Genomic DNA, 23,510 nt, shown 5'->3' with positions numbered 1-23,510 from the left:
TTAGTTCAGGTATATTATTTACATTTTTTTAAGATAGCTACAGACTCCACATGCTTAGTTTGTGGGAAAAAGTCGAACCCCTTGACATCAACAATATCGTATTTTTTATGATCTCCTTGCAAGTTTTCAAAAGTTGATAAATCTCTAGCTTGTGTAAATACGTTACAACTTATATATACAATCATTTCGGGTTCAAAGTCTAATAACTGTTTTAAAAATGTTGAATCTGAGCCTTTTCTTGACGGGTCTATAATAACAACACTTCCATCTCCTTTAATATTACTTCTCCGAAATTCTTCATTGTTGAAAATGTTTGATGCATCACCTAATATGAACTTCGTTCTGTCCGGATCAAGACCATTTATTTTCGAATTATGATTAGCATACTTTATACTAGATTCGCTAATTTCAATTCCAAAAATATTTATATCGCTACTCAAATTTGACAAAGCAATTCCGAAAAATCCAACTCCACAATAAGTGTCAACTACATTTTTCACTGGTACATTTAACTGGTCGATATGAAACCTAATGTAATCCAATACAGAGGGTAAAATTGCATTATTATTTTGAAAGAAGCAACTTGAGTCAAATTGATAAACAAAACCTTCAACCTTTTCGGTCACGACCTCCTTAGGTCCTTCCAACGCGATTTCGTGAAACTCACCAGTGTCTTTGTTGATTCTTAAACTTTGTCTTAAAGTTAATTGCCTCATGCTTTTGTTTCCCATGTACTTTTTCCGAACTTCTTTTAATTTATCATTTAATTCTATCGTCGCGATAGAACAATGCTCAACATCTATCTTGCCTCTATTGTTCACATGTTTATATCCCAATTTGGTACATTCATCACCGTTGCTTTCAAAATGCGGAGTGATTTTTGTTCTGTATGAGTATTGTAAAGGTGATGGAATGACCGCACCAAAATCGTTTTCAACTTTCAACAGTGGATGAAAGTAATCAAATGCTTTCTTTATTGTATTTTGTTTAAATATTAATTGATCTGAATATGATGACATTTGTAATTGACAACCATTACACTCTTGAAAATGTTCACATAAAATGTTTCTTTCTCTTGAAGAACTTTTGTTCAAAATTTCAATTAATTCACCCTCCGCATAGAATTCATAATGCATTTTCAATAGAACTTTGATTTTATCCCCAACGATAGTCTTTGGTACCATTAAAACTGTATATTTACCTAAAACAGAGTCCGAGTCTAAGTATTCAGACGCGTAAATAGATTTAGGAATTATGGCTATTCCATCTCCATTATGTGAAATTCCACTTATTTTAACATTTGAAATTATATGGTCTTTTCTTTGAAATGGTAAAAAGGATTTAATAATATCATACGAATTATGAACTTCTTGATCTGTTATATTTAGATTCACTTGCTTAGAATAAGATTTCAAAAAATCACAGATTTCTAAATATAACACATTACTTGGATGAGTTGGATCATTTAGGTCTGACCTTCGTTTTGTCTTTTTGAAATATTTAAGTAAGCTTGATACCTTTTGCTGCTGTCGTATTTTTGGAAAACTCGATGAATATCTGTACGCCCTTGCTAACTCATATCTTATGAATTTGTATGGTCGTAGTCTCTTTAACATTAAATTTGATTATTTCAAACGCAATTTTGTAAAAGTTTTAAATTTAATTTTTTGCAGCTAAAAGTTTATCGATATAAAAGAAAAGATTTCAGAATATTAGCATTAAATTCATTTATTATTTAAGAAAAATTAAGACATGAACTCTAATCACGATGCCGCAGCTACAACGTTACTTTGAAGTGGTACATCTTCATCAGGATAATCATCTAAATCTAAAGTGATTGTTTTCGAGCTGTTTTGATTTTGTTCCCTGTAGATGCCCACTAATGCATCCGATTTTTCATAAAGATTACTTTTTAAAGATATCACAATGAATTGAAAATTTGGTCCAGCATGATTTTTAATGTAGTTCCCGATTTTTGCAACATTATTGTTATCAAGAGCGGCATCGATTTCATCAAGCACAAAAAATGGAGCAGGTTGGAATGAATGAATTGCAAAAAGTAATGCCAAAGCAGCCATAGTTTTTTCTCCACCTGACAATAGCTCCATGTCTTGGAATCGTTTCATTGGAGGCATAGCATGATATTTCACCCCAGATAAGTACGGAGTGTCTTCATCTTCCAACACCAAAATAGCAGAACCACCCATTGGAGATGTGCTTGATTTTGTCAATTCTTTATAGATTGAGTCAATACGACTGGATATGTGATTAAAAGCCTCCATAAATTTCTGATATCTCTTTTCTTTCATTTCTGCAAATTTATCAGAGGTCTTCCTCTCTTGTTGTCTAGCAACCGTGTAATCTTTGTCGTATGATCGTAATTTCTTTTCAACATCTTTAAACCTTTCTTGAGCCTTTGCATTTGGAGTCAACCTTTCCAATTTTTCAATTGTATCCTGCAACAAAGCTTCAAGCTCAACTTCTAACTTAGTATTGAAAGATTCTTTAAATTTGTCATCGAGCATCTCATAATCAACTTCAATATCATAAACCAAATCAAACAATTCATTTGTGTCTTCTCCGACAGGTAAAGAATCAAGATCTCCAACCTCTAACGGTAAAATTATATTTTGAATCTTACAATTTTTTAAAATCATTGCTCTATCGGACACAATCTTAAGTAACATTTCTTCTTCCAGGCTGATTTTTTTCGACATATTAGATACTTCTTTCAGAATTTCATTTACATCACTTTCAACAGATTTGGAATGTTTAGATTTGGATTGTAATATTTGATCTGCCTTCTTTCTTTCAGATTTTGATATTTCATATTCAGCTTCAGTTTGATCCAACTCTTCTTCTAATCTTGTTTTAGAATCTACTATTTCTTCTAACTCAGCTTTCAAATCAACAATTTGATTCTCCATAGTTCGTTTTCTTGTAATGGTTTCTTTCAAACGACCTTCTTCAAAATCTAACTTATTTTGCAAAACTGAAATTGCCTTTACAAATTGTGATCTCTCTTTAGCTCTTATTCTCAAAGCACTTCCATGTAGTTCTTCATATTTTTCAATACCATCTGGTAAACTCCATTTAGTACAAAAGTCCCCATAAATTTCCGTTTTTGATTCACTAATTTTTTGTTTAATATTTTCAATTTTAGATTCAAATTCCAGTAACTCTTTCTCTTTATTTTGTAAAGACTCATTAAAACCAGAACATAAATTAGATTGAAAATCAATTTCATTTTCTCTATCGGTTATGGCACGTTGTAATGATGATTTTCTATTCTTCAACAATGGCAACTTATCTTCCAATGAACTAATTTCTTCAGCTAAAAGATTAATTTCCAAATCCTTTGGTCTTGATTCTTGTAATTTCATTACTTCTTCCATCAACAATTCTTTCGTGTCATTTAATTTGGTCCATTCTTGTTTATCCCAACTGACACTTGCGGATGATTTACGTGTTTGCATACCACCAGTCATTTGACCAGATTTGTGAATTATTGCACCTTGTAATGTTACAATTTTATTATTTAAAGCCCGGCTTGAGTCCCATCGTAATGACCTAGCTATAGTGATGTCTTTCGCAACTAATGCATTTCCAATGACAAAATTAATGGCCGGTTCTAATGATTTGTCTTCGTATTCAACTATATCGATACCAGCAACAGCAGAATCACTAATCGACCTTAAATAATTCAAATTTATTGGATCAAATTCAATTGAGTCGAGTGGTATGAATGAAGCGACACCAGCCCTTCTCTCCTTCAATATTTCAATACATTTGGAAGCAATTGCAGCAGATTCAACAACTATAGAATCCGAGTTTCTACCTAACAAAGTCACCAAAGCAATTTCATATTTTTGTTCAGAAGGTTTAACTAGTTCATGAACTAATCCTTTGATTGATCCTGCTGGTAGCAATCTTTTTAAGACAATTACATTTTCCCTTAACTTTTTCTGCTTATTCGATTCACGTTGTTGAGATGTCAAGTCTTCTAATTTTAAAAGCACGTCCCTCAATTGAGTATTAATTTGCAATTCTTTCTGATTGAAAATATCCCTTTGTTTAATGAGCTTTTTCCTTAATTCTGCCTTTTCATTCTTTTGTGTAGTAATTTGATTTATTCCATCATCAACATCATTAAAATCTGACTTCAATTGTAGGTTCAAGTTTGTTTTTAAATCTTGAATTCTATTTTGAGCGTTCAACTTTTGATTAGATAAACTGACTTTACTTGAATTTATAGTTTCTTTGTCATTTAGTAATAATGCCAATTTTTCTTCCAATTCTGATCCTTCTGATGCTAAATAACGCGAACGTATTTCTTCGTATTCTTTATGAGCTGCTTCCGATAGATTTAATGATGAAGAGGCTGCAATAGATTCTCTGACTTTAGTTTCAAATTTGTCATATAATTTTTGTGAATCATGCAACTGCTTTTGTAATTTTGAAATTTGCTCTTGTTGTGATTTTATATCTATACCTAAATCTTCGATCTTTTTAGTCTGAGAAGAAATTCTAGATGTGAGTGACGATTGATTTGACTCTAATGGAATCAATCTTCTTTTAGCTTGTTCAATTTTTACTTTAGATTCTTCAAGTTCTTTGTCCTGATTTCTCAACTCAAGCACTCCCTTTGAATATTCAGCTACTAACGATTTTAAAGTTTTTTCTTTATTTGCAAGGTCTTTTTTCAAGTTATCAAGAAGAATGTTTTCCTTTTCAATTTCCTTTTTTAAATCGTCATGTTTTTTCTCATTATGATACAATTTATACAATTGAATTTTTTTGATGTATTCATTTCTCAAAACCAAATTCTTTTCAAATAATCTTTGCTCATCTGCTTGCTCTTTATATTGTTTAGATTCCGAGTTTAACGTTCTTTTTTGTGAAAATACACTATTGGTAACTTCACGAGCTTTTTCCATTTCTTCTTTTAATTTTTCATATTCGGTCACATATTCATTTGATCCACTTATGTGTTCAATTAATCCACTCAAATCTTTTGGGTTCTGAGAAGCAATTAATTCGACGTCACCTTGAAAAACTAAAAAATTTCTAGCTTTAATTAATATATTTTCCAGTTTTAAAACCAGAGTATAATTTAACCTTGTAACTGATTTTTCATTTATTTGATAATCGCTATGACCAGACAAACTTATTGATCTTTTTAATCTCAAAATTTCACCATTATCTTTTTCATAAGTTCCTAAAACATACGCCGAAGTTGGATTTTGATCTAATTCGACTGAAAGATCTTCACTGTCAACAGTTTCTCTTCTTCTACCTCTATAAATCAAATCTTTAATTTTCAGTGACCTTAAATGAGATGAATTTAATCCTAACACAAACGAAATTGCATCCATCATGTTTGATTTACCAGATCCATTTGGTCCAATAATTGAGGTAAAATTCGATGATCCAAATCCAATAACTGCCTTTCCACGGTATGACTTAAAGTTATATAGCTCTAGTCCAATTAATCTGCCCATTTTGACTCATGAATTGGATTAATGGTTGTGTTGTAAATGACTTGATGGCTTATATTACTGATAAATGAGATAACACATAAAATTTAGTACAGTAAGATAAATAAATAAATTATAATATTTTTTTTTTTTTTTTTTTTTAAACACAGTATTTATTTAATATACAGACGTTATCTATATAATTCTATAAAACCGGGTCAGAGACGCGACTTGTTATCAGTTAGGAAATCATGCGGCTTTAGTAATTTTATCCATTTTTCCTAATTCAACATACTTCCAAACATTAAATATTTATATAATTAGACTAATTAACTACTGCTAGTGCTATGTATCTTTTTGTAGGTAGGTCTTCAAATATACTCACATTCAATATTCAAAAATGTGCACTAGTTAATAAATGATAAATAGGGTGAAACATGTAGACAGTAGTTGACAAGTATGGAAAAAACCTAGTTTTAAGATACTCATTATTCATATTAATGAACCAAGAGCTAGAACACAATGTAGATCAACTGAATAATTTACAAAGAAAAAAAAAGTAATATATTGTTGAAACAAGATTCCCAATTCGTTAGACGTTTAATTCACTACAAATTTATTTACCTCCATCAAGTTTATTCAAATATTGATTATGAAGTTTTACTTGCTGTTGATATTGCTTAATCAACTTTTTTCTCATACTTTTGCTAATCTCTTCTCCATTAATATCAATTGTGGGAATACCTTGTTCATCATAACTTTTATATAATGTATCATCTTTTAATATTTCTGAAGGTGGGATTTTCATTTTAGCTAGTTTTTCCTGTTCTTTTTTAGCTTCCAATGCAGCGGCTTCCTTCTTTCTGGCATCCTTTTCTGCTTGTTGTTTAATTTTTGCTTGTTGTTGATCTATTAATTGTTGTTTTTCAGTTTCATTTAAAAATTTAATCAAAGCCGATCCATCTGGTCTATCATCTAACGAAACTCCAATATTTATAAGTTGTGATCTGACCAAATCCGAGGCTGATAAGATATCTTTTAAATCAGCTTTATTGATAGCTAAATTTCTGACTTGGTCTCTAAATTGAGCTAAGACTTTGACGTATGGAAGTGCAATATCTTCATCTGAGGCTTCATTATTTCCAGAAGAATCTTCAACCCAGCCCAATTTATCACTTCTAATTGTGAACCCTAAAATATTAAGAATTTTGGAAATGTAATTTGCAACCAGGATTAAAACTTCGATTTTTAATTCAATTTTACCAGTAGTCACAGATTGTATGTAATTGTTGGACACACTAACTAAGTTAACCAAAGTTCTGATGGCTTGTCCACTTGATAAATTATCATTAAATGCTTCATCAACTTCATCTTGTGTCTTTTCTAGTTGTTCATATAGTGTCTTTTCAGAATCGGTCACTCGTTTAGACACAAATTTTCCTTCTTCTATTTTGTGTTTATTTTCGTTATTTAATGCTCGTATGGTTGTAAAAAATTTGTTGAACGATGATTCAATTGAGTTTACTTCATTTATTAAATCGGTTTTGAAATCTAAAGGTTTATCCCATTGATTCAATGCAAACACCAATCTCAATTGTCTTGATGAATAATTTTTTAAAGCTTCATCGATTGTAATAAAATTTTTTAAAGATTTCGACATCTTTTGGCCCTGAATGTGTAAATGACCATTGTGCATGAAATAGTTGACCCATTGATTATTATCAAAATATGCTTCAGATTGTGCTAATTCATTATCATGATGTGGGAAACATAAATCTATACCACCACTGTGAATATCCATCTGTGATCCAGCTAAATCTGAAGCCATGACCGAACATTCAATATGCCAACCTGGTCTACCTTTGCCCCAAACTGAATCCCAAGCTGGTTCACCTGGTTTGGAAGCTTTCCATAATGCAAAATCACTGGCATTACGTTTTGACGTACCAGTACTTAATGAACCTTCACCATCATTTATTAAACTCATATCACCCTTGTTCCATGGTTGTAGTTTGGCATAGACATGTTTGGAATTTTCATATTTGATGGTATCGAAATATACCGAACCATCTTCGGTTTTATATGCATATCCGTTTGAAATTATTTTTTCAACATAATCAATAATATCAGGTATATATTCAGATACTCTAGTTGTAAAGGTTGGGGGCAATACATTTAATTTTAACATATCTTCATTATATCTATTTTCCCAATATGCTGGTAATTTTTTGAAAATCTTAGGATCTGTTACCGAAGCTCCAAATTCATTATCCAAACTTACAACAGCAACGTCTTTGATCTTAGATAAAAATTCTTCAAAGGATATTGATTTATCACTAATAGCTTCATCAGCTTTCGTGGCTGCTTTTAAATACATTGGAAATTTTGGTTTTTCATTTTTAATTGAATCAACATCGACTGTTTTCGACCAATTGCTGAATTCTTCGGGTTTTCCAGTAAACTCGGGTAAATTTTTTGAAAGATAAAATGCTAAAAATTCTTTAGACTTGTTTCTCAATTCATCAGTAATTTCTTTATAATGTTTTACGATCTTTTCATCAAATAAATATTGTTGACGTGCCGCTATAATAATTTTATCATCTATATCTGTGACATTTTGAATGAATTTAATATTGTACCCAAAATAATCTTGCAAAATTCTTCTTGATATATCTGTTGACACATAATTTCTGGCATGTCCCATGTGAGAATGGTCATATACAGTGGGTCCACAACTGTACCATGTTATATGATTCGGTTTGATCGGTATAAATTCTTCTTTTGTACGTGTTAATGAATTATAAATTTTCAATTTCGGTTTAGTTGATGATAAATCTTTTGGTTGATACCATTCAGGTTGTTTAGCTGAAGACTTTGTTGTAGATGCATTTAATGGTATTTGCTGTGACATGGTTCTTGACAAAAAGCTCAATCTTCTTCCAAGAGCCATAAATCAATAGCAGATTCTACTTGTTGTTATACTTTGTTTGACTATTTGAAATCTCATGTTTCAGAAATTATGAATCATATTTATTTTAACTTTTCAAATGACGCGACACAAAGAGTTTGATTGATACAAGAGCATCAATATAAACATAGATATTGACCTTGACATGTAAGATATGGTTGAGAATAAAGAGTAAACTACACTCGATTGATTCGCTCTAGTACAGTTTGGTAAATTAGCATGTATCTTATAATTTTGACTCCATTATATACTTAAGAACCTAAATTTCTTGAATTTGAATGTAAACTTACACTTACACTTACACTTACACTAACACATGTGAAATAGATTTCCAATAATCAGTCGTGATAATTGGTCGCATGATGTATATACTCCATAATGAAACTAGGCGTGTTTCGGATGTATCTACTCTAGAACGCAAATTATAAGTCATCATTAAAATTGGAAATCTTTTCAATGTTTAAACTGAAAATGACTATGGTAAGAAATTCAATCGAGGCAGTGAAAAATAACAAATCTTCTATTTTAATAATAAAGACCAATCACTGTTCACATTCGCATTTTATCTTGTCGAGGAAGACTGTTGATAATAACATAGTTTTTAAATTAAATGAAACTAGTTGTAGACAATATGATAATCGAATTATTAACATGAAAATGTTAAGCGGAATATAGAGATAATAGCCCTAATATTAAAGTTAAGAGCGTGAAAAGCACATGACTATTATTAAGTACTTTTGTGTACTGATGTATATGGTAGCAAATTTGATACATAGTTAAGGAAATTCTCACTCTTTCTCAATCTTCTGTTTTTGTCATAGTTAACAAACGTATTAACAAAAATTTAATTTTTCAAAGCGTAAAAAGAATTTCTACCATCAAATTTTTAATACAACTTATCATCACCAACAACCATAATAATGTCATCTACTGTTAAAGCTGCAAACTGGAGATTCGTTGAAGTCGGACGTATTGTTTTAGTTGACAACAAAGATTTAGCCACCATTGTTGAAATTATTGATCAAAAAAGAGTATGTTTTATCAAAGAATAAATTTCATCAATGAACTTATAGTCAAGACAAGGATATTACAAAAGTGGCAAGGAGAAAATTAGAATACTGAAATTTGACAAATGTTACAATTTTTATCGTGAAAGAAAACTACGAAATATTATTTGGATTATCATTTAGTTTTGCCGTCAAAGGAAGCATATTCTGGTACACTTTTAAAGTAATGTTCATTGTAATGACTTCAGTTTAGAAACAAAACGAAACAAAATACTAACTTTTATTTTCTTTTAGGTTTTAATTGATGGTCCAAAAGTACCAAGACAAGCTATTTCATTAGCTAAAGTTACCTTAACCCCAATAGTTTTACCAAATTTACCAAGAGGTGCTAGAACTTCAACTGTTAATAAAAAATGGGCTGCTTCAGATGTTGACCAAAAATGGGCTTCTTCAGCTTGGGCTAAAAAATTAGCTTCAAAAGAAAGAAGATCTCAATTAAGCGATTTTGAAAGATTCCAAGTTATGGTTTTAAAGAAACAAAGAAGATATACTACTAAAAAAGCTTTAGCTAAAGCTTAAATCAAATAAAATTCAACAACTCGTCAACGATAGAATCATCGATCTCAACTATCATCAATCTCATCTGTGTATTAGTCTCCATTTATTATTATTTTTTTAAACCAAACCATTTTAATGATCAAAATTATAAATTTTCACGATTGCAAAAAGTTCATGTCACTTAATTCATCATTTCATACTCGACCGGGTCCCTCACGTATATATGTATAGTATATATTAAAGAAAATAAAAAATAATATAAAAACAACGAATTATTGTAAAACTTACATATCTTTTGAATCTTAGTAATATCTTAAAAGTTGTTAAAAGGACTAACTTTTATTTACGTATATGTACAAGTATAATCTATATACAAGTTATTATTGATAACTATCTATTTTTTGTTTGCTTGAGCTTTTTCATAGTCACTTATTAATTGTTTTTGTAATTGTGGACTAGTTTGAGAATATTTTAAAAATTCTAATGAAAATTCACCTTTACCTTGAGTACATGCTCTTAAATTTGTTGAAAATCCAAACATTGAATTCAATGAACATTCCGCAGTGACAGTAAATTCATCTTGTCCATTTACTGTTTCATTAATCATACCACCTAACTTATTAACTAAACCAACGACTGAACCTTGAAATTCATTCGGAGCAGTAATTTCAACATTCATTATTGGTTCCAAGATTACTGGTGAAGCATTTAAAAATGCTTGTTTGAAAGCACCTTGAGTAGCTGTTCTAAAAGCTAACTCAGAAGAATCAACAACATGTGTTTGACCATCATTAATTAACATATCAACTCCCAAAACTTTATGACCAATTAAAGGACCTTTTTCTAAACAGTCATCAAATCCCTTATTACAAGCCAATAAGAATTTTTCAGGAATTTTTCCTCCGACAATTTGAGTTTCAAATTTATTTTCTCCATCAATTGGTTTCATTTCTCCAACTACTCTACCATATTGACCAGCACCACCTGATTGTTTCTTATGTGTAAAATCAAATGGTGTTGACGAGGTAATAGCTTCTCTATAAGCAACTTGGGGTTTACCAGTAATACAATCAACACCATATTCTCTTTTAATTCTTTCAACATAAATTTCCAAATGTAATTCACCCATACCTGATATAATAGTTTCTTTAGATTCAGAATCATAATGAACTTTAAAAGTTGGATCTTCTTTTTGAAATCTATTCATTGCTTTTGAAAAAGCTCCATTATCTTTCGATTTTGGTGCAATACTTAAGGAAATAACAGCTTCAGGAACAAACATTGAACTCATTGCAATTTGTTTTGAAGAACCTTGACCAATAAAAGTATCACCAGATGCACAATCAATACCGAAAGTAGCACAAATTTCACCACTTCCTACTTCAGCAACGTCTTCCATATCATTTGAATGCATTCTAACTAATCTTGAAACTTTGACTTTTTTACCTGTTTTAATATGGGTCATATAGGCTCCTTTTTTCAATTTACCTTGATAGACTCTTATATAAGTTAATTGACCATATGGACCTTCTTCTAATTTAAATGCTAAACCAACAAATGGTTTTGTACTTGATGGAATTAAATTTATTGGAGTTTCAGTACCATCATTATGTACTTCTAAACCTGTATTTAAAATCTCATTTGGTTGAGGTAAATAATCAACAACAGAATCCAAAACTGGTTGAATACCTTTATTAGCTAATGCTGAACCCATAAGTACTGGTGTAAATTTTCTACCAATAGTTGCACGTCTTATAGCTTGTTTTATTTGTTCAACAGTTGGTTCTTCACCTTCCAAATATATATCAGCTATTTCTTCATCAACATCAGCTAAAGTTTCAATCAATAATGCTCTTTTTTCTTCAACCAATTCCTTTAATTCGTCAGGAACTTCTGCTTTTCTTATAGTTTCACCTTGTGATCCTTCATTATATAATGCAACTCTATCAATGATATTAACTACACCTTGTAATTGATCTTCTGCACCAATTGGAACTTGAATAGCAGCGGCTGGCAATTTTAATTTCAAATTGATTTGTTCAATTGCTTTCCATGGATTTGATCCCATTCTATCCATTTTATTAATAAAAGTTATTCTTGGAATATTATATCTTCTCATTTGTCTATCAACAGTAACAGTTTGTGATTGCACACCAGCAACTGCACATACAACTAACACAGCACCATCTAATACTCTCAATGCTCTTTCAACTTCAATTGTAAAATCAATGTGACCAGGAGTATCAATTAAATTAAAATGATAAGATTGATTATCTTTATCCCATGAACAATAAGTTGCAGCAGATTGAATAGTAATACCTTTTTCTCTTTCTAAATCCATATGATCCATTTTGGCTCCAACTGAATCTCGTCCTCTAACTTCATGAATAGCTTTAATTCTACCAGTATAAAATAAAACACGTTCTGTAAAAGTGGTTTTTCCTGAATCTATATGAGCTGATATACCTATGTTTCTCATCCTTTTAGAAGCTTGTATATCTTCTGGCGTTGAATTTTTAATAATTTCATCTATTACTACTTTTTCTTCCTCGTATGTCTCTGGTTGTTTTTGTTTTATATCTTCATTTTTACGTAGCGATGATTGAAACTGTCTTTTATTGAAAGTGGTGATTCTATTTATCGGTGAAAAATTTATAAAGTTTGTATGTCTCGATATTCTACTCACACCACGTAGAAGAATCGTCATACTGCTTGTGATGTGTTTATTGAAGGGATTTGGTGAAGTTTCTTGTTACTTTGTTTCAAACCTGATCTGAAAAATTTTTTGATAGTACAGATATAAAGCCGACCTGAACTACCAAATGCGGTCGAGAAATTCTGTCCAGGCAATTTTTTTGCAACCATTCTATAAAAAGAAGAAAGTTAAAAAGTAACTGGAATTATGTTATCTAATGCCCCCCATCCTTTCTTATCCACAGAGTTACGCTTAAAGTACAGTCAAAAGTAAGTAGTTGTCTATTAATGCCATAAAAATACTTGATCTAATCGACTTAAATTATAAAATTTAATCCTTTGGTTTAACACCACCTTTACCGTTAACATTTCTAAACATCATTACCCCTTTTGCATCTTCTTTATCATCATCAACAAATTGACAAGTACGTACGCATTTCCAAAGGGAAAGCCACATGGATTCACCCTCGTATCTATAATGTTCACCCATAACTTTCCTTATAGCGTCAGTTGCTTCTCTTGCATTATAAAATGGAATTCTTGAAACATAATGATGTAAAACATGAGTTTCTATAATATCATGAAAAATATGTTGACCAATAAATCCAAAATTACGATCAATTGTTGCTGCTGCTCCACGAGCAAAAGTCCATTCTTTAGCAGTATAGTGAGGCATTGTTGGATCAGTATGTTGTAAAAATGTTACAAATACTAACCAATGATTTACCCATAACCAAGGAACAAACCAATTTATCATCATATTAAATAAACCAAAATTCTTATACCATTGATAAACTACGATGAAAGTAGTTATAATTCCAATATCAGATAAAATTATATACCAATATTGTTGTTTATCAAAAACTGGTGATGAAGGTGCATAATGAGATTTTGCAAATTTTGAATAACCAGGATAAACTTGTCCAGTAGCATTAGTAGCTAAATATAACTGTAATCCACCTAATTGTTGAAAAATTAAAACTAAAAATGACCAAATTGGACTATCTTCCATAACATCAGCAATTTTATCAACTTTGTTTTTTTCTAAAAATTCCTTTTTTGTATATGGAATAAAAACCATATCTTTAGTTAAATGACCAGTTGCTTTATGATGTTTTGCATGACTAAATTTCCATGAAAAATATGGAACAATTAAATAAGAATGTAATATCCAACCAATTATATCATTAATATTTTGATAATCTGAAAATGCACCATGACCACATTCATGAGCTAATATCCATAATCCAAATCCAAATAATCCAATACAATATGATTGTATCATCCATGCAATACTTCTAATTACTAATGATAAATTTGAATAATTTTCAATTTCAATTTTTGGAATTAAAGTATGTCCAATATAACTAATTAAAATCATCACTGAAATATCTCTAATAACATATCCCATAGATTTAATTAATGATCTTTCATAACAATGTTTCGGTATGGCTTGTAAAATTTCTTTTATTGTATAATCTGGAACTTTAAAAACATTCCCATTAGTATCAATTGTTGTTAAATTTTTTGTAAATGTTTGACTTGAAGTGAAAGATGCAATATTACCTGATCTTTGTACTGTTGATGTTGAAATGTCTTCATTTATGCTGGTACTTGTTCCAGTTGATGCAGATTCTTGAACTATACTCATTTTTCAGAAATATAGGTGAATAGAATGATATGATAGCTAAATAAAAGTATGTCTATGTTTTGCCACAAAGATTTGAAACGAATGAATGAAAAGTATTTGAGATCTAATGGATCAGAACTAATATATACACAAATTTTAAGAATTGAAATGAAAAATCCCTTTACTTTTAAATAAAATTTGAAATAGATTTTCAAAAAATTTAAAAATTTAACACCTTATCAAAAATAAGATAAATGATTTTACTCATCATGATTATTATTATAATTTTATATCCACGTTAATATCCAAAGTTTAATGTAACTCACTTAAAAATTTAAAAAATGGGTGTGAAAAAATTTTCGGTATTTTGTGTCAACATAAATATGAGACAAATTTTTGATTTCAAGAAATAAGAAATTATCAAATTAAACTTGATACAACTGTCATATTTCTTGATTGATTTGAAATTTGACTGACAGATCATGACTTTTGAAAGTTTCACATTGTGTTCTTGTTTCAAAAATTTAAAGCTTTACGAAATAGAAAAAAATGATTATAATTTAAAATCCAGCCGATTTTGTATCACATCGACGGAAATTTAATTACTATTTAATTAATTTCTACCTCCAACCAGAACACTCTCGAAATTTGAATAAAATGAGTTGGTATCCATATGAGACTTAATTAGTAAATAAATAAAATAAAAATTAAGTATATGGTTATAACGTACGTTTCGGATTTGATTTGAAACATAAATATTTGGTCGAGCTTATCGTAATTTAATTCTAATTTAAACAAAAGAAAAAAAAAAGTTAAAGCCTCATCTTTTTTTCATACGTCACTATTTATATGCAGGTTTGAAACCGTTTAAAACGAATCTTCACGTAAGAAATTCTATTTTCAAAATAGATTGTAATTACTAAGTACTTGAATATGGATGTTGAAGTAAGAGCTTGCTTGAACCTCGTTTGTCCATTCTTTTGTCTGTTGGCTTTCGGCTTTAAATTTTATTGACCGAGACAAAGACTTTAAGAATCCATATTAAATATTACTATATTTTTGCGTAAAAATTATGTTAAATATACACCTTTGGTACTCATCAAATCTCTTTTAAATTTACAATAAATTAGGGTTTACTGTTTTCCTTACGAATTCTTCTTTGAACTACTGTTTTAATGAAAATTTTGGCTCATATAAACTGAGCAAGTTGTCTCTTGAAAATGAATTAATCAAGACATTAACAATTATTTCAAATATTTAAAAATTATCATGAAGCAGTAACTATTCCAATTGATTTGAAAATTGGGTTGGATAATGAAATAAAATATTGCCTTCTTCCAATAGTACTTATTCTTTTTATTTGTTCAAGAATCGCTAGTGGTACATCTGTGCTTTTTTAAAGTCATAGGGTCATAATGATCTTATGTACTTGATTCACCAATGAAACCTGTAACCTGTTCGTTTCAATACCATGCGAGATTGTTTTTTAAACTTTGAGTTTGAGTTATCCTTTAAGCTTAATCTGAATTTGAAGGATCAAGTACTCCATTTCTGATACGTTCTAGTTGGTAGAAAAATTTACTTACTTCATTGCTCTTTTCTTTTTCGATACCAGAATACTCAAGTACTTACTTGAAATGTAAATTAAAGAACATAATAGTCATATCATATAGGAGATACCTGTAATGAATTGAATTCTATTGGATGTCTTTGAAAAATTTACTAATTTAGTAAGCAAAAAATTTCAAAGGGGGGTTTACCCCATACTTTTTGAATCATTTGAATTATAACATAAAACGGGTTAAAATAACGTTAGACTAGAAGACAAAACTTTCAAAATTAATTGTTCAATTACTATCAGCTTATTTAGGCTTCATTTGTATAGAATTAATAGTAAAGATTGACTTTTTACTCATTATAGTTTGACATAATAATGAACAATAGAAAATGTTTTAAGAAATTATTTGAAAATCAATAATTTAAGAGCAAGGTCAATCAATAAATCAATCTGATAATTCAAATTTAAATTATTTGTCAACGATAATTCTCGTAAATTTACCATGTTTGTTTGACTGTTATATTGTTCAAACTATTAAAATGCAAATCAATGTCTATTAATTATGAAGCTCGTAAATTTAAAAAATACTACAAACAGTATAAACAGTCAATTTTAAAATTTTGGGATGACTATAAATCCTTTTTTGAAATTTTTTGAAACACATGAACTGCGTTAATTTTATTTATTCTTCCTTTTTCTTTTGTAGTGGGGTCGAAATTTTGGAGTTAAACTCCTATTTTCTTAATTGCTAATTCCATGGTTTTGTTGTTTTTTGGTTAGATGTTTTTTTAGATTCTTTTTTGCGATGTCATGTAACCATTTTAATCCCAGTAGAAGACCAAAAAAGTTAAAGTAAAAGTAGAAGAAATTGAGTCAAGTTTGAGTTTTGTCGTTAATGCTGCTGTAGTTTAATCCTATTAAAGAAAGGTTTGTATAAAAGAGTAAAACCTAGTTGCACTTCGTTCAAACAATAGAAATAACATAGAATATGACAGCTTTAAATTCAAATTAATTTTTCTAACAAGTCAAAGTGTAATTTACAATGGTTAAAACTTGAGTCAAAGTTGAAAATGTGAAAAAACGTTTGATATTGATATATAATTAATGAAACTAATACTAACAATATACCTAATACTATATATAAAACTATTTACTATAAATAGTAATAAATTTATTTTTATTTTTATTTTTTATTCTATCTCGTAAATTTAAATTAAATTGTATTACACAAAACTGTTGAACTTAATTTCTTCTATTTCCCTTTCTCTCTCCTTTAAAAGGGTCGCACAAAATTAGAGGGTCTTTTATATTTAAACTAAACCAATTCAAACGTTTGAATTAGGATTATTAAACTAAAGAACCTATCAGGATTCATTTTCTTTATTAACCCATCAATAAAGCCATACCAGTATATGTATATAAATCTTCATTGTCGTGTTCCAATCAATAATAAAAAAATTTATTTCAATTGGAACTAACCATGTCTCCATACTAAGACTAAGTAGATTTACATTAATAGAAGTTTAAATTTATTGAATGATGTAAATAATTATACGAATGAATATATAGACTAAAGACGACAAGTTTATTGTTTTATTTTTATAACAAAACGGATAACTGGTGGCTTTTATTATAATTACTATTGTTGTTGATCAATCATTAAAATTGGTAATCCTTTCTGAAGTTGATATCAATTCAAATAGGTCTTTGATTCTTGTATTAAATTGGAAATAAGCGATTTTGATTTGACTGATTTGTTCACTTCTTAGAAGATCTTTGCCCCTCTCGATATTTTTTGTTTTTTTATTTTTTGATTCCGTTTAGATGCCATATCTTCCTGAATCAGTTAAATTATTTGCATTAAATTTAAGACGTGTTTGTAACACAATATATATTTTAGTCCACTCTTATAATTGTATTATTATTGTGTTAAAATACTATAAAAGGAATAGTTTGTATACTTAATTTAATTATTAGTACAATAAGAATAGTTAAGGACTTACTAGTTATGTGTTCTCAAATATAATATTTCAAATTGTTGTTCAATATTGACACAAATAATTTTTTATATTTAAATTTATTAACAGTAGTTTTTGAAACTTTAAAAGGCGGAAAGGTCAAACGAAAATTTGTGGAGCATATAACTTTAAAAATTGGAAATTCGCCATAACCATTCACCTAAAGTTTCAATCCCATCAAAACAAATTTTAACCTTAAACCTCTAGTTCTTGACCATTTAGTATAAAACTTTAATTTGTTAATGAAGTCATCAATTTCATAACGATATAAAGAAATTTTCATTATGAAACTTTGGTTTGAAGTATTAGGTTAATGTTGTATCGTGTTCGATGAGAAATGCTCTTTTTATCACACTACTAAGCTTAATATTTGGATTTTTTACTGTTCTCTGCTTCTACCTCTACTACAATCGACTCAATCGATCTCAAAGCATGTCAAAGTAGTTTCAAATAAGTTTAATTGAACAATTAGCAAAAAACTAAATATCTCAGAATTCATACCTTAGCATCGAACACAATATTAAAAAATAATAGTCTAAAAATTTAACGCAAAAAATATCATATCAGGGCTCAAATTATTTTTTATGCCCAAATAATTTTGAAGTGGAGTCGAAAATTTCATATTTTCTAAAACCCACAACTCACTTAACAAAAAAATAACCACAAGTTGAACTTAATTAAAACCACAACTTCTGGTTGTATTGTTGAAATGTTTGGAGTTAATAACCATTAACCACTGTCTATGTCTATCGAATCGTATTTCCTCTGATGATTTATAAAATAAAGATCTACAAATACCAATAAATATGTGAGCCCAACGTTTGTTTTTAGAAAGACAATAAGCCAAAATCGTTACTAGTACTAGGAAGGAAGGAGAGGCAGAAGCATTTTGGACATGTAAAAAAAAGAAACGAAACTATATCATAATAGTAATTATGTTTTGAAACAACCTTGTATCTGTGTACAATAATAATTTACTGAAAACAGTCAAGCTTACAAGTGACATGATTATATGTGGAGTAACTAGGTTTTAAGATTTAAATTTTCAATTTCTCTTTACATACTTTTTACTATTGTTAGCAGTATAAGAAATCTTCATATTGTAAATAAAACTCAAATTTAAAATGCTAAATTCAAGGTTATGTATAAAATGTCTAAATATGTTACACAAAATCTCTGAATCTGAAATTTCCTAAAACAGTAAAGTAATAAAAAATCAAATTATATTTTTTTTGTTTCTATTATAGTCAATTAAACAATTTTTTAATTCATCATTATGTTTAGTCTAATTTCAATTTATGAATAGGTATTTGGATATCATTTCAAAAATATATAAATGATTTCAAATCCCTTTTTCAAATCATTTTAGTCTTGTTTCTTTTTTCTTTTTTTTATCATCATCAAGCAAAACTTCTTCAGCTTTCAACTATAAATCAAGTTTCATTTCATTAGTAAATAAACTACTACATTCATAACTCGCTATCAAATACAATCAATTAATTTTTCAAAAGTTCCAACTTCATAAACAAAACTATCACATAAATACATAATATTAAAAATGAAATTTACTCAAGCCACTTTATTTGCTATCTTAGCTTCATCAACTTTCGTTTCAGCTGCTCCAGCTATTGTTTCAGAACAAACTATGGTTAAAAGAGAAGATATTAATGATGTCTTAGCCATTTTAAAAGAAATTAAATCTCATCAAGCAAAAAGAGAATATTTAGAAGGTGATGAATTAATTGAACATGATAAAAGAGCTGATTCAATTTTAGGTAATTTAATTACTGCTTTAGCTAATTCAGGAATCATTAATGATGTTTGGAATACTTTAACTACTAATCAAGCTATTGCAAGTACTTTACAAAATATTATTCAAGCTGCTATTCAAACTGCTGTTGTTCAAGGTCCAGCTTTAATTGAAGCTGTTTGGAATTCTGGATTATTAGGTAATATTTTTAGTAAATTTTTAAATGATCCAGATTTAAGAAATGCATTTTTAGATGTTGCTAAATCTATTTTTGGTACTGCTGTTAACTTAATTACTTCATGGTTATCAGGATCATCATCATCAGGTTCAGCTACTACTACAGCTGCTGCTCCAGCTGCTACTGCTAAATCAAGAAGAGAAATTATTGATGGTAGTGAATATTTAGATAAAAGAGATTTAGCTTCAATTATTCAATGGATTGTTCAAGAAATTTCAGATTCAGGAATAGTTCAATCATTAGTTAATAAAGTTATTGCTGATCCTCAAGCTTCAATTAATTTCTTAACTTCTGCATTCAAAACTGGTTTAGTTGTTGCTGAAGATGTTTATGGATGGGCTAAATCATCTGGATTATGGGATTCAGCTTTACAATATATTCAAGCAAATGCTGGTACTTGGGCTGGTGCAATTGCTTCATTCTTAGGTAATGCTTTATCAAGTGGTCAAATTTCAGCTTCAGATATTAATAATGCTTCTGGTTCAATATCAAGTGCTATTACTGCTAGATCAGTCACTGCTGCTGCTGCTCCAGCTGCTGCTGGTACTACTACAGCTCCAGTTGCTGCTGCTGCTGGTACCACTTCAAGAGCTACTACCACCGCTGCTGCTTCAGGTAATACTGCTGCTGCTGTTGCTCCAGCTGCTAATGGTAATGCTTTAAGTTCATTAGTCACTAAATTTGGTTCAGCTACTACTTCAACTCCACAAGTTAACACAAACAATTTAGCTAATAATGTAAATCAATTAATAAATGCTGCTAACTCAGCTGGTGCTTCATTAAAAAACAAAAGAAGAATGTATTAAATAAATAAGAATAATCTCAACCACATTTCATCATAATGATTATGAATTATAATGGATCTTAATCTAAAATTGGCCGCAGTTCAAATAATAAAGTAAATCTTCATCATAATTCATATCACTTAATCTTGACAATCATCAAACTCAATTCATCATCATCATCATAAAAAAAATTATTTGGTATTTTCATTTTGTTTTCAACGTTTACATTTTCAATTCTTAAAAATAGAAGTGGTCACTTTTATTTAATATTTTTAAAAAAAAAAAATCAATTTCAATATCATTTTATAAATTTTATATTATTTTTTAAATATTTTTTACTTTTAATAAATTTATTTTGATAGTTATATATGAAACATATTTGTTCACTATCTCTTTGTAAATTTTCTATGATGTAGTTGATTTTTAAAATCAAAGTTCCTACGATTATGATACATACGATACGGAGATGAAAAAAAGAATGGTGTTATTACAGACTTTTCAATCTTACATAGAGGAACTAATTAAATTTATGTTGAGACCTGCTCTGTAAAAGTTTTTAATACCTTTGAGTTAAAAAAGCTAAATCTTCATTTGACAATATCGTACTCTTTTTCCAATGGAACCCCACTAACTGTGTTTAAAGTCAGTTCATGAATCAAAGAGCAGCTTGATTTTTTGAACAATAATACATGAATTATAAACTAATCTTCTATATTTTTAATCTTGGTTTTCGTTTATCTTATATTAGCCGAATTAGAATTGAAATTTGTTGACAAAAAAAAAGGATAAATCAAAACAAATTTGCTTGAAATGTTGTAAAAAAATATTATTTGAACCACCCCTTAAAACACATCTTTACCTCAATACATAGTTTTACGAAATGAGAGAAGGTTTTACTAACTGACCAAAAATGATTCAGTGACAACGAATATTTTAATGTTGTTCTTCTTAAAAAGCATTATTTATCGTCTAAGTCAGATTATGAATTCAATCATTGCAATTTAACGGTAACTCATCAGTTTATTTCATTTCTATTTCACTTTACATCAATAAGTTTGCATAGAAATATGTTCGTTAAAATGATACAAATACAATACTTAACATATTATACACAAAGTTGGGTTAAATTTTTTCATTACTGTGGATGAATTCAAATTGTCTTCCAGTGATTTTATTTGATTTATCCACATGGCCAATCGGCTTCTATGAAATAAGGTAAGCCGTGAATGATGGATGGATTGAAAAAGTGATCATATACTGAATCTTAAACTTTACATACATATAGGTACACAATACAGAGGAAAATTTGAAGCCTACTTTTCCTTCTATTGTGTATTTCGCTATTCTGTTTCATTCTGTTTCATTATCATTAATTTACGTAAAACTATACCTTCTAATATTCCTTCTGTTGATCAAAAAAACAGTTGCATTGCATTTTCTTGAAAAACGTATATGAAAATAACCGAACAAAGGGTTTTTTTTGTATTTAATTTTAGTTTGTATTTTAATAGTTGATTTAAACTTTCTTCTATTTAAATTTTTGGTTATGAGTTCTACTAACTTGAGATTCAATATTAATTTGTTTTCTTAATGGGTAAAGAGAATGAGTTGGTCCACATTCGCAGAATATCAGTCGGTACCGAAATGCAATTACCAAGGCAGATTACAAGGATTCAGCCAATTTTATAATGGATTTACACTGAAAGCTAAAATTTTTTTCATATGATCAACCTTATACCAAATTGAATTTTGTACTATTTAACAAAATTTTTTCAGTCAAATGAAAAATTAATTAGCTTCATTAAGTAAAGGGTTTAATATTTTTCCGTAATTTTGAGATCAAGGTAATACCACAAACATATTAAAAAAGACAGTTTGTTAATTGAAAATGAAATAAAATAAAATAAAGGGTTATTTTATTACGTCAATAGTACAATTTGTTGATTATTAAATGGCATTTGAAATTTCAATCGATTCATTATACAACTATTGTAAAATTTTTAACTCCATACTCAGATGACAAACTAAATTCGGGATCTAAATAAATTCCTCAGATTCATTTTTTAGACCTTATCAATTAGGTTATCTAATTTAAAGTGAAAGTGGAATAAAGTAAATCCGCCCTGATTTAACCACATGCTACTTAATCAGTTTCAACTATAAAGTACTTGCATGATACATAGAGTAATGGAAGGAAATTTTAACTTTTTCTTTATTACACTAAGTTCTAGGTTTATTTCTAAATAAAGAAATTTGAAAATTTGTATTTTCGTCAAAATTTTAAATTAATTTTTCATTAAATTTATGTATAAGATCACCTACTTTATAGAAATTAATTGACTAAGCTCCTTAGGGTTAAGCAATTAACAACGTCAAATGACTTTTGGGAAATGTTTTGACACAAGATGTTCTAAAATCATTACTCAACGACCGACAAGGAACTTCTTTTTCAAAAATTAATGGGCACTTTTCTCAACTTGACAGATTATTTACTTTTCAATACTCAGGAACAACGTAAATATGATTTAAATAAGAGATCTAAGTCCATACACAATAAAAATTTTTAATAATAAAAGAGCAAAATTAACAATCAAATAAAGAAAAAGGGAAAACAATCTTTTAACACAATTTACATTTATTAAATAAAAGGAATTTCAAGAACTACTATTAAATTTTTCAGATGTATTATAGGCTATTTATTTTCAAATCATATAACAAAATAAATAATAATAAAATATTATTTCTTTACTGAAACTCACCTGAAATTTTTATTTATAACTAAATGGAAACAAGTTTGAAATATTGAAAAAGCTTAGTCATTATAAAT

General features: G+C 28.9%; 7 protein-coding genes across 7 annotated transcripts; 2 read left to right on the top strand and 5 right to left on the bottom strand. All coding sequences in view use genetic code 12, as the record gives it.

Annotated features, from left to right (window-relative positions):
• Positions 1-14: 14 nt before the first annotated feature.
• On the bottom strand, positions 15-1,616 carry KGF55_000203 (uncharacterized protein; the record flags this gene model as incomplete). The annotated part of the gene is made up of 1 exon (XM_051756698.1): positions 15-1,616. The coding sequence occupies one exon, from the start codon at positions 1,614-1,616 to the stop codon at positions 15-17; it is 1,602 nt and encodes a 533-aa protein (XP_051616941.1).
• Positions 1,617-1,763: 147 nt separating this feature from the next.
• On the bottom strand, positions 1,764-5,501 carry SMC1 (cohesin subunit; the record flags this gene model as incomplete). The annotated part of the gene is made up of 1 exon (XM_051756687.1): positions 1,764-5,501. The coding sequence occupies one exon, from the start codon at positions 5,499-5,501 to the stop codon at positions 1,764-1,766; it is 3,738 nt and encodes a 1,245-aa protein (XP_051616940.1).
• A 592-nt stretch (positions 5,502-6,093) lies between these two features.
• KGF55_000201 (cysteine--tRNA ligase) lies at positions 6,094-8,388 on the bottom strand (the record flags this gene model as incomplete). Its single annotated transcript, XM_051756676.1, has 1 exon — positions 6,094-8,388. The coding sequence occupies one exon, from the start codon at positions 8,386-8,388 to the stop codon at positions 6,094-6,096; it is 2,295 nt and encodes a 764-aa protein (XP_051616939.1).
• Positions 8,389-9,365: 977 nt separating this feature from the next.
• Positions 9,366-10,031, top strand: RPL14 (60S ribosomal protein eL14; the record flags this gene model as incomplete). The annotated part of the gene is made up of 2 exons (XM_051756665.1): positions 9,366-9,476; positions 9,747-10,031. The coding sequence occupies 2 exons, from the start codon at positions 9,366-9,368 to the stop codon at positions 10,029-10,031; spliced, it is 396 nt and encodes a 131-aa protein (XP_051616938.1).
• Positions 10,032-10,404: 373 nt separating this feature from the next.
• KGF55_000199 (uncharacterized protein) lies at positions 10,405-12,717 on the bottom strand (the record flags this gene model as incomplete). Its single annotated transcript, XM_051756654.1, has 1 exon — positions 10,405-12,717. The coding sequence occupies one exon, from the start codon at positions 12,715-12,717 to the stop codon at positions 10,405-10,407; it is 2,313 nt and encodes a 770-aa protein (XP_051616937.1).
• A 318-nt stretch (positions 12,718-13,035) lies between these two features.
• FAD3 (Fad3p) lies at positions 13,036-14,355 on the bottom strand (the record flags this gene model as incomplete). The annotated part of the gene is made up of 1 exon (XM_051756643.1): positions 13,036-14,355. The coding sequence occupies one exon, from the start codon at positions 14,353-14,355 to the stop codon at positions 13,036-13,038; it is 1,320 nt and encodes a 439-aa protein (XP_051616936.1).
• Positions 14,356-19,468: 5,113 nt separating this feature from the next.
• On the top strand, positions 19,469-20,704 carry OP4 (Op4p; the record flags this gene model as incomplete). Its single annotated transcript, XM_051756632.1, has 1 exon — positions 19,469-20,704. One exon carries the CDS (start codon positions 19,469-19,471, stop codon positions 20,702-20,704), a length of 1,236 nt encoding a protein of 411 aa, XP_051616935.1.
• Between the last annotated feature and the right edge of the window lie 2,806 nt (positions 20,705-23,510).

The sequence above is a fragment of the Candida pseudojiufengensis genome (assembly GCF_024610245.1).
Source record: "Candida pseudojiufengensis strain CBS 10847 chromosome Unknown scaffold6, whole genome shotgun sequence".
In the NCBI taxonomy this organism is placed as follows: domain Eukaryota; kingdom Fungi; phylum Ascomycota; class Pichiomycetes; order Serinales; family Debaryomycetaceae; genus Lodderomyces; species Lodderomyces pseudojiufengensis.
Note: the sequence above shows the minus strand (reverse complement) of the source record. Positions and strands in the feature narration are given on the sequence as shown.